The sequence below is a fragment of the Emydura macquarii genome, unplaced genomic scaffold (genome assembly GCF_026122565.2).
Source record: "Emydura macquarii macquarii isolate MOO-44397 ecotype Brisbane River unplaced genomic scaffold, CSIRO-AGI_Emac_v2 contig_306, whole genome shotgun sequence".
NCBI lineage: Eukaryota > Metazoa > Chordata > Testudines > Chelidae > Emydura > Emydura macquarii.
Genome location: NW_027130443.1, coordinates 216,056 through 227,509, shown reverse-complemented (window position 1 = coordinate 227,509; position 11,454 = coordinate 216,056). Strand labels below are relative to the sequence as shown.

Here is an 11,454-nt window from a genome sequence, read left to right as displayed (position 1 = left end):
GAGGTCAGCGCTGATGGATGGCAGGGCAGGGCATTGTGGGAAGGGGGGGGCAGCTCCCGGAGCCGGTCCCCCCCGCGCCCAGGAGCTAAGAATAAACCTCTGTTCTGGGCGATTCTGAGAAAGCGGTGTCAAGACCTGCCGTGAACCTTGAGGGGGGGCACAGACCCAGGGCCGGGCTGGCAGGGGGCTGCGGGTCGGGAGTGAGGGGCACCAGGATTCTAGCCCCCTGCCCCCCCCATGACCTCCACAGCTGTTTACGGCTGGTTGAAGGACTCGGTGGCCGATGGCTATCTAGTGAGCGGGCTGGCTCACGGGACCAGCCGGGCTCAGCAATAACAATTCCTCCCGTCTGGGCTGCGTTGTTTACTATAAACACCCCTGCCAGCCCCCCACCTCCCGGCTCGCCCTGCTTGCGGCCCTCCCAGTGCCCCTCACTCCCGACCCACAGCCCCCTGCAGCCCCACCCACAGTCAGGGCCAGGCCTCGTGTCCCCCCCCCCGTCCCTGCCCGGCGGGTGGGGGGAGCAGAGGGTGTGTATCTCCCTGGGCCCCTTATCTCAGCTCTGCAAAGTCTGACCGGCCTGGCTGTTAAGGTGGCCCTGAGGGTCGGAGCTGCTGACCTGTGCCCTGCCACGCTGGCAAACCGCCCTCCAAGGTGCTGCGGGTCAGGAGTGAGGGGCACCGGCAGAGCTGGGGGGCCCAGGGCCGGGCTAGCAGGGGCTGTGGGTTGGGAATGAGGGGCGCTGGTCAGGCATTGTCGGGTGGGTGTCTGGGTGTATGATTGCCACAGGGACCCCCAGTTACATGGCCGCTCAGTCCCCCCCCCCCCGCCGCAATCCCCCCAGACACCCTGTGATGGCTCCCTCCCCACACACACACCCAGCCACCCCAAAGTGTGGGGCTGTCTGCCATGCCCCCCCACCACAGCGCCCTGTACGCACCACGGCCCCTCCCGCCCCATCCTTCGCCCCCTTTGCCAGGTGCCCACGAAAAGCTCAACCAGGCTTTGGAGGTTTCCGTGGGGCGGGGGTGGGAGGAGCGGCAGCTCTTTGTTCTGGGTTTGTGCAGGGCCGTGCGCTGGGGGGCCGGAGCCAGGACTGGGGTTCCCAGGAGCTCGAACACAATCAAACACCCTCCCCCGCACACTCACTCACAACCAATCTCGCACCAGAGCCCTGACACCCCCGTTACGTGTCACTAACCGTGCAGTGACACCAACACCCGGCCACGTTCCCTCCCTGTCCCCTGGACAGCCAGGTGTCCGAGTGCACAACCGCTGGGCACACCCCCACAGGCAGTCGCACACCCGCCCGGCCACACAATCGCACACTAGCAGACACCCTCGCTCACGGGTGTGAAGTGCGTTGTTGTGAATGAATGTTGCCCTCACAGCTGCACCAGCATGCACCATCGCAGGCACACACAGCTTCACAATCACACACACTATCGCATCCACACATAGCCGCACAATCTCATATCCACACACAGCCACACAATCACACGTTCACCAGCACAACCGTCCCATTCACAATTGCAGTCAGCCTCACACTCGCAACACAACCATCACACTCACAGCCACACAACTGCACATACAACCACCCACTATCAGAGACACAGTCACACACCCACTCACAATCACACTCAATGAAACCAGCACACACACAATCACACATCCAGCAACATACAATAACAGACTCACAATCACGCACACACTCTCCTGCACAATTACACACACGTCTACACAAATGGCCACGTAGCCACAATCTCTCACACAGCCTCACAAACACACACATGGGCTTGTAATCATGCACTCAGCTGCAGAGTCACAGACACAATTGCACGATTGCACCCTCAGCTACACAATGACACCCTCATACACACAATCACACTCCCATTCTCACACAAACCAAGTGTGACTCACAATCCCTTATTCAGTCACACTCACACCCCTCCACTCACAATCACACCCACTCAGGCAAGCTGCCTCCGCCCCTCAGTGGCCCCCACAGTTTGGGGAGACCCCGCAAAACTGGCAACTCCCCCCTCCCGGTGGCCCCCCCGCAGCACCACCGGCCCCGGGCCCTGGGAGGGGGCTTTGGGATGGGGAGTCTGGGGACCAGGGAGGAAGGGGTTAAGTGGGGCAGGGAGCCCCAGCAGCGCAACTGATTGGACGAGGGATGGTTACGTTCTGCCGTCGGAGCCCAACGCTGCTTTCCCATTGGCTGACGCCCCGTGCCCCAGAACCGCAGGGCTGGGTCCCAGGAAGGGGAGGGGGAATCCTTCGCCCCGTTCGGCTGAGATGCAACCACCTCTGGGGCGGGGCGGCTGGTTATACAGGGACCCCTCCCCCTGGGCTGAGATGGGGCTGCCAATGGGGCAGGGCGGTTGGTTATACAGGGACCCCTCCCCCCGGGCTGAGATGGGGCTGCCAATGGGGCGGGGCAGCTGGTTATACAGGGACCCCTTGCCCGGCGCTGAGATGCAGCCACCTCTGGGGTGGAGCAGCTGTGTCACGGCTCAGGACACGGAAAAGGCGAACCCTGGAGCCGGTTCACACCCAGAGAGTTTTGGGGGTCCCAGCGCTGGGTCACTCCGCCTGCTGGGGGAAGATAACGGGGTCTTATAAGGATGCAGCAGCGTTTCTGCCGGGGGAGGGAGCAGCTGTGACTGCGGGGGGATGGTTAGAGGGGGGTGGCTGGAGTGCCTCTTATCCCCCCACCTGTGGGAAGGAAATCTGGTGCTAGGACCGGGGGGGGAGGCTCAGTATCCTGCCCCCCCCCCGCTGCTGGCCCTTTAAATCCCCCCTCCCACGGGGAGCCGCCCCCCCTCCGCCCAGCCTGCGGGGCCATCAATCAGCCCGCAGCCGCATGGCACCGAGTCGTTGCAGCGGGGGAGGGTCGCTCCTGGCCCCTCCCCCCCCCCCCCAGCTCTGGTGGGTTTCCCCCAAGGCCTGGCCGGGACTTGGCTGGCGTCTGCCTCCATCTCTGCAGGGAGGAGAAATCGCCCTGGAGCCTGCAGCCACCGTGGGGTTCCCCCCCCACCTTGGTTTAATTTTTGCAAAGCTTGGAGGGGTCCCTGCACCGGGGGGGGCTTGTCCCCCAGCCCGGAGTCACTGCGCCAGTTGCAGGGTGCATGGCAGGCCGGGGGGGCTGGTGCCTGAAAACGACCCGAGCAAACCCGACAGCTTCAATTTCCCATGGGGCTCAGGTGCACTCGTGGGGGGGCCCATCTGAGCGTTTGCCGACCGCTTTCGCCTGGGGAAACCCACCGTGGCCACTTCTTTTTTATTTTTGCTGCCCCGGTTTGCGTTTCCTGCAAGGCCCTGGGGCATTTAAATGCCCCCTTCTGGCGCCACCGATCTTTGGGGCAAGTCGCTTCTTTTTCTGGGTGTGACAAAAACCCTCCTTTGGCTTTTGCCCCCTGGTGTGATTTTTATTTTAAAACCTCAGCAGCGTGGAATATAAATAGCTCCTTCCATGTTCGAACTGGTTTGGCAAATAGACATCGCCTCCCTTTCCGTGTTTGCATTTAAAACTGAGGCTGAGCCTGGAAGCCGCAGCGTGACAATGTCCCTCTTATGCAAAAAAAAAACACCAATAACCCTTCGCCGCTCCTTCGGCAGCTTTGCAAATCCCCTTTTCGATTTGCTTAGCGAGGGGAAGCGACGTTAACGGTCGCGCCGCCGGCTCGGGTCCGTTTCTGGGACCGGAGGGGAAAGGCTCCGACCCAAACTTTTGCACGGGAAAACCCTCCGGCGAGGAGCGAGCTGTTTGCAGACGGGCAGACTTTTCTTTGCAGCGAGAAACGCTGCCACCGTCTCCTTTTCCAACGCGCGACGGCGGGCTTGTTTGGCTGGGTTTTTTTTCGTTTCTGGCCTGGCTTCCAGTTTCGCAGCAGAAGGGACTAGAAAAACCACATGGAAAAAAAAAAAACTGGGATGATTTATTTCTCTTCTCTTCATGTGATTTCTATTAAAATCAAACCCGGAGCCGATTGCAAAAGAAGAAACTCAGGAATGCTTATCCTAGTGCAAACAAGATTGCACATCGCCAGCTAGGGCCTACCAGGGGGCACGGCTGCACCTCTCCAAAGCTGCTTTTGCAGCAGAGCAAATTTGCAAAGACGCTTTATTTGCAACCCCTGGAGACTTTGCTCTTCTCCTTGGTCAGGCCTAACTTGGGCACCCGTGGAGGTGACTTGGCTGCCCGACTCGCTCACAAATCTCAGCGGCTGCCTGGCGCTCCACGGTGACTTCGGGGCGTGCGGCTGGGCAGGAGGCGAAAGGAGGAGGAAGATCGTTGGCAATTGCATGAAATCGTTGGTCCCTCGATGCTCGCGGGCCAGGGCCGGGATCCGTCTGCAGCCCCGTGCCACGCGGCGGCTGCCCCCCTCCAGGATCTGAAGCGCTGTTGCAAAAGCCGGGGCGGTGGTGATTTTCCCCTCACAGCTGACCTGCCTGGCGGCTATCCTTAAAAGAGACGGTGCTGCAAAACGGGAGACTGTCCCCCCCCGAAAACAGCTGGAATGAACGCCTGGGGAGAAGATTATCCGGGTGCAAAGGCGGGCGGCACCCCAAAAGAGGCACCGTGGGGAAAAGAAAGAGAAGGCGTGCGGTGAATCGCACCCCGAAAGGCAATACAACCTGGGCCCCCTCCTGGCTCCGTTGCGACTGCAGCTGGGGAGGAGCATGCATTAAGTCTCCCGTCCCCGGCCATGGAGGGCGACCCCCCGTTGGCCGACGTCCGGCTGTGCGGGCACCTGCGGAAGCAGAAGTCGGAGCGGCGCCGGTTCTTTGCGCTGCGGGCGCCCAGCGAGCTGGGCCCGGCCCGCCTGGAGTGGTACGAGAGTGAGAAGAAATTCCAGGCCGGGGGCGCCCGGCCCAAGCGCACCTTCCCCCTGGCGGGCGCCCTCAACATCCACAAGCGGGCGGACGCCCGGCACCGGCACCTCATCGTGCTGTACGGGCGAGACGGCACCTTTGGGCTGGCCGCTGAGACCGCCGCCGAGCAGCAGGCCTGGTACAGCGCCATGATGGAGCTGCGGGTCCAGGGTGAGGGCATGGGACGGCGAGAGGGCACGGGGGGTGGTGAGGGCGGGCAAGGGGGGGCAGAGCTGTGGTGTGGGGCGGGGCAGGCTGGCACGCGGGGAGAGTGGCTGAAAAAGACATTGGGGCAGCCCAGAGCCAGGGAGAGAACCCAGGAGTCCTGGCTCCCAGCCTCCCTGCTCTGACCACGAGCCCTCCCTCCCCTCCTCGAGCTGGGGAGAGAACCCAGGCATCCGGGGCAAGGCCCTGTGGGATTCTTTGTCTCTGTTGCACTGGGCACAGGATGCTCCGGGTGCAGTTTGCCCCCTGCTCTGGGTGAATGGTCCCGGCTGGGACATGCTGTGCCTGGCGAGGGGGGGGGGGGGAATTGGCGCATTTCTTCGGCTTCTGTTTGGATCCAGATCGGAGCTTTATGAGCCGCCCCTTCCTGCAGCGGGGAGGGACGGGGCGCACTTTGCCCGGGCGAGGGCAGGGAGATCGGGAAGCCTTAGATCTGGGAAATGGAACCCAGGCGTCCTGGCTCCCAACCCCCACTGATCTAACCACCAGCCCCCCTCCCTTCCCAGAGCCAGGGAGAGAACCCAGGCGTCCGGGCTCCCAGCCCCCCCACAGCCACTAGAGATGTGCTGGGCGTCTGTGTGTCTGATCTGTGTGTGGGGGGTGTCTGCCATGTGGGTGCCCCTGGGCAGAGCTGAGTGGGGGGTGGGAGGGGGCAGGCGACAAAGGGTCCTGGGACATGTGGGGTGGCGGGTTGTGTATACAGCTGGCAGCTTGGTGGGTACAGCCCATTCCCTGCCCCCCTTTTCCCGGGGGCCTGGTGGGTCAGAACGGGGGAGGCTGGGAGCCAGGACTCCTGGGTTCTCTCCCCGGGGCCAGCAGGGGAATATTCCAGGAAATCTCTTTGCTTCAATATTCAATTCTGTTCCCAGCTGCCCAAATAACCTCACCCCCCCCTGCCATTTCCCAGCATCCTGGCACGGCTGTGCCCCCCTCCGTCCACATGGCAACAGTCAGTCGCCAGGGTGACGTGCGTGGTTGCCATGGCACTGGGGTGTTTGGGTCTGTTTATTCCTTGGTCCTGCCCTCCCACCTGTTCTCCCTCCCCCCCTTCTGCTCACCTGCCATTCCCCAGCCCTCAACCTGTATCCAGGCTCAGCCAGGGATCCCCAGATAACCAGCCGCCCCGCCCCAGAGGTGGCCGCATCTTGGCACCGGGCAAGGGGTCCCTGTATAACCAGCCGCCCCGCCCCAGAGGTGGCCGCATCTTGGCACCGGGCGAGGGGTCCCTGTATAACCAGCCGCCCCGCCCCAGAGCCAAGCGCCATCTCTGGCCCCTCTACTTCCCTCCCCAGAGCCAGCCGCATTTCCCTCCCCAACGAATCCTCTCTTCTCCTTCCCACAGGCCAGCCGCCGGGGAGCGGGGCTCCATCTCCGGCGCCCTTCCGGGAGGTCTGGCAGGTGAGCCTGCGCCCCAAGGGGCTGGGGCAGGCCAAGAACCTGGTGGGGGTCTACCGGCTGTGCTTGGCGGAGAGCACGGTGGAGCTGGTGCGGCTGAGGGCCAGCGCGGCCTGCCTGGTGGTGCAGCTGCTCAGCGTGCGGCGCTGCGGCCACTCGGAGAACTACTTCTTCCTGGAGGTGGGGCGCTCGGCCGCCACGGGGCCCGGCGAGCTGTGGATGCAAGTGGAGGACCTGGTGGTGGCCCAGAACATCCACGAGACCATCCTGGAGGCCATGAAGGCCCTGAGCGAGGAGGGCCGGCTCCGGGGCCGCAGCCAGTCCTTGGCCTCTGCGCCCATCACGGTGCCGGCCCGCCGCCGGCCTGCCGCCACCCCCCCACCCGGCCAGGTCGGCTCCGGGCGTCGCATGGGGGCTGACGGCCCCCCCGGGGATCACACCCCAGCCTCCTCGGATGAGGGGGCGTCCTCCAGCCCCGGAGGGGGCTCTCCCGAGGCGCGGGGCAGCGGCGCCCGGGGGAAAGGCAAGCGGGCGTCTCTGCCGCCCCTGGCTCTGGGCCAGAGAAAGCCGGCGCCGGTGGGGGTCTCGGTGTCCTACCCGGAGGGGCTCAACCGCGGCGCGGAGCCTGGCTATGTGGCCATGCAGCCTGGGGCAGCGCTGGGCGCCGGGGAGCAGGCCTACGTGCCCATGAGCCCCGCCAGCCTCTCCCCGCCCCGGGGCGACGCCGGCGGCTACATGCTGATGTCTCCAGGTGAGAGCTGGGGCCCCGGCGGGCACGGCTGGGCACCGGCCCTCCAGCCCTCCGAGTACGTGAACATGTCGCCGCTGGGCCGCTCGGCCGGCGCCCCCGGGAAATCCCCCTGCCCCTTCCTCTCCCTGCCGCGCTCCTACAAGGCGGCCGTGCCCGGGCGCCGCTCCTGCTCCTCCTCTGCCAGCAGCGAAAGCCTGGAGGAGGCGGAAGGGGCGTCTCCCTGGCATGGCCCCGGCTCGGCCCCCGGCCGAGCGGCGTCCCCAGCCTCCCGCAGCCCCGGGGAATACATCAGCATTGAGTACCGGCCTGGCCCAGCGCAGCCGGCGGCCCGGATGGCGAGGGCTGATTCCCGTGCCCGGCGGTGGCCCACCGGGGAGACGTGCCAGGCCCCGCACCCGCTGGCGGAGTGGGGCGCCCGCCACGGTGCCGCCACCTGGGAGGAGGCCGCTGGCCCAGAGCTGGGCCTCAACTACATCGACCTGGACCTGGCCAAGGAGGGGGGCGGCCCGGAAGGGAGCCCCCGGGCAGGGGCCAGCGCCAGCCCCCACGCCTACGCCAGCATCGACTTCCACCGTTCCCAGGAGCTGCAGGGGTGCCGGGGCGGAAAGGACAGACCCGGTATGGGGGGGTGGGGAGGGGGGGGATCTGTGGGTTGCAGGCATGGGGATGAGGTACCCAGCTGGGGGGAGTAGGGATCTGGTAGTTGGGGGGCAGAGCATGCAGTGGGGGTATTTGGGGGTGTAAAGAGGTCGGGGTGGTTCTGGGTCTCCCCCGGGAGTCAGCACACGCAACGTGGCACTAAGGGGCTCAGTAGGGGGCGATGTGCTGCAGGGAGCTGGGGGGGGGCACATTATGGGGGTGAGCTCAGCTCCCAATGACCCCTCACTCCCGACCCGCAGCCCCTGCCAGCCCCATCCCAGAGATGGCTGTACCTCAGCACTGAGCAAGGGATCCCTGTATAAACGGCCGCCATGCTCCACCCCAGAGGTGGCTGTCGGGAGGCTCAACCCGCTGTTTTAATTCCCATGCTCACCTCTTCCTTGCAGGGTGCTGACTCCTCTGCTCTCTGTGCGGTTGGGTGACTTCGGGGCTCCCCCATCCCCTCCGCACTGACTCACAACTCAGCATCGCTCCACCCCAGAGCTGGTTGCATTGGGGCGCCAGTGTCGCCCCGCCAGTCCTCGTGGCACCTCCGCAGACGTCGCCCATCGGTTTGCTCCCAGGGACCCGTGAACCCCTCTAAGTGCCTTTGTTTCCGGGGTCCGGCTCTCGTCAGGGTGAAAAGACCAGGCCAAAGAAACAGATTTGGGGGCGCCTGGTTCGTTGTCGCTGGCTCTCTGCCGTCTGGACTGGCGAGATGGGGGGATGCCCTAGAACCTGGCCATGGAGGGCCGGGGGGTGATGAGTCCTCTATGGGGGAGAGTTCACCCCCTCTGTGCTGGTGTCACCCCTTTGCACCCCACTCCTGTCGCCCCCGTCAACACTCTGGTGCCTTCACCCCCCCCCCAAGCCTGCCTGCGGCTTTGGGGTTGCCGTGACCTCCCTTCTGAGCACTGTGGTTTGCTGCCCCCCCGTATTGGGGGGAGATGGGGGTGCCCCAGCTGTACCCCAGATTGATCTTCGGTTCGATGCCTTTGAGCAGAGAGCTTTGGTTTCTCTCTCTGCTGTGCAGACGCCAGGGCTGACGCATGAGGCAGAGGGAGGGGGCGGCTCGGACCCCCCCAGATCACACACGAGATGGGGGTCAGGTGCCCGCCCCCCTTTCAAACCCGATTCCACAGACCCTGGCTTCAGCCCCCTCAGATTGGCCGGGGGGGGGGGGGGGGGAGGCCCAAAACGTCTGCCCCAAATCTCTGCCTTCTGAATTGCTCCCGTCTGTGGTTTTTGCACTAGGTTTAAAAAATTTCACTTTAAAACCAAGCGATTTCTAGCTCTCTCTGTGAGCGCTCGGGGCCGGGGGGGGGGGGGGGGGGGGGTGTGTTTGGGGATCCAGCCGGCTCCAGCAGCCCGGGAGTAACTGGGGAACGGGGCGGCCGGAGAGGCAGACCCACGTCATTCTCTGTGCATGTTGGCCGGTCCGTTTGGGGAGGCCTGTGAGTGCACCAGGCAGCTCTCCCGGGAGGCGTTTGCACCTGTTTCCAGAGCTGGGGGGGCGCGTAGTAATGTTGCCAGCTTCGTTTGCTGCGTTGCAAGGGCTGAGCGAAGGAAACGGGCTTTGTTTCGATTCAGATTTTTTGCAAAATTTAAATATTCCCATTTGCTGCGTCCTCGGCTCGCCAGCAAGCAACATATTTTTGCAATGAAGCTTGTAAAAGAAATCCAATTCCTTCAGCTCCTGGCATGGGAAACGCGGTGGGGACAGGGAACCGTGTTGCTGTCTAGTAAGATGGAGGGAGCGAAGATTTGCAGCGTTAGAATTTCTCTTGGTGGCGCGATGGAGGGTCTGGAACTGGGGTTGTTTTAAGGGTCAAAAGAATCCAGTTTTGCCGGCTGATTTTGCACAACAGGGAGTTTTTAATTCAGTTTTGGACGCCTTCATTGCAAAAATGTTTCCCTTTGCCTGTCGGAGGATCCAGAAGGTGCATTTGTGGTGCAGTATTTATTGCAAAGTACATTGCTTCTCTCCAGACTCAGGCGTTTAGAAATGGGATTTTCTGGGTCACAAAAGGTCCCCCCCTTTCCAGGACCGGAGCGTTAGCAATGGGTTTTTTGGTTATAACAAGGCCGTTTTATTGCAGCTCATCTCAGATTGTAAAACTGGATATTTACAACATTTAAATATACTCAGTGTTAATTTTACGGGCCTCTCTCCTGCCTTATCAAGAAGGATGCAGCCGGAGCATTTAAATTTGTCACTTTATAAAATTCCCGTGATCACTCTGCAAATCTGTTCTCCAAAAATTCTCTCCCTGACCTGCAAAAATGGCTGCAAATCAAACTAGTCCTGACGTCCGGCTTGCTAAAAATCTTTTCCCTTGTTTCTGTGGATTAAGAAAATTTGCAAAATTATTATCAGCTGGTGGGAGTCCGTTTGCTTTCTCCCGCTAAACATGATTCAGAGACTGGCCTGGGTTTGCAAATGTGTTTTCAACCACAAAATCTTTCTCCAATGAAGAGGCTTTGCAAATTTGAGTTGTAATCGTGGGCTATTTGCAAAGCCATTATCCTAAAGGGGCTTTATAAACGTGACTGGAAATCTGGCGCCAATTGAGCCAATCTAGTCAGATTTTGTTTTTCGAATCAACTCTCGTAACTAAAAGCACTTTGTTTCGCAATGCAGGGCTAATCAGGAAAAGAGATTTTTGCATCAGGCCTCAGCTCAATATCATTTTGCAGCGCTGCATGGTTTGGAAATGAAAATTTCCTAACCCAAATGGCGTTGCGAAAAAGAAAAAATTCGAATCACGGCTCGGCTGCCTCCCCAGGGCCTCTTTGCGAAGCAAGTGAACGTTACGTTTGCAACGACGCCTGGTATTTACTATGGATTGCGTGTGAGTGCGAGAGACGCGGGTGCAGCTGCTGTATATAATATTTAGGAAAATAGATTTACAGATGAAAACAGCCTGAATTAAATGGGTTCTTCAAAGCTGGTTTAGGTTTTCAACCGGGCCCGGCACAAGAATAACGCTGGCAAATCCGTGTAATTTAAGAGAATCGGTCTGCAAGCGAAATCTTCCTCAGATGCATTGTGTGTTTAAACGCCCCCCCCCCGGCGCGGGTGTTAATCCCTGTCATAAGATTATTGGCCGGTTAACGAGGCCGTCACATTATTTATAACTAAAACGCACTTTTGCAAAGTCTCTTTTTCCTCATTTAAGCCGGTTTAATTCTGTTTTCCTGTCTCGCTAAATGGCTGCAACCACTTCATCGAGGCATTGAACGTGGCTGGCAGCGCAGGCTGTCTGCAGGGGGCACAGCTCCAAATCGATCCCGAATGCGGGCGTGTGACGGGCTGAGAACCAAGCGCGGTTTGCAGCTGAGGCTCCTGCTGCGCTGCCTGGCCAGGTGGGAGATTTGGAGGTGAGGGGCCTGTCTCAGGCCCAGCTCGAATCCTGGGTTCAAATCATGCTGCACAGCGCGGGGGGAAACGCGGGTGCCAGCCGGGCTGGTGGGTAAATCTTCTCTGCCAGCGCAAAGGTGTCGGTTTATAAGAGGGGAGGGGAGGGGGGGGGGTTCGAATTCAGCGTCTCCTGCAAAGCTCAGCC

General features: G+C 61.4%; 1 protein-coding gene across 1 annotated transcript; it reads left to right on the top strand.

Moving 5' to 3' along the window:
* Window positions 1-4,283: 4,283 nt before the first annotated feature.
* LOC137156868 (insulin receptor substrate 1-like) lies at window positions 4,284-9,064 on the top strand. The gene is made up of 3 exons (XM_067553878.1): window positions 4,284-5,049; window positions 6,446-7,867; window positions 8,296-9,064. Exons 1-3 carry the CDS (start codon window positions 4,713-4,715, stop codon window positions 8,301-8,303), a joined length of 1,767 nt encoding a protein of 588 aa, XP_067409979.1. The 5' UTR covers window positions 4,284-4,712; the 3' UTR covers window positions 8,304-9,064.
* The last annotated feature ends 2,390 nt before the right edge of the window (window positions 9,065-11,454 follow it).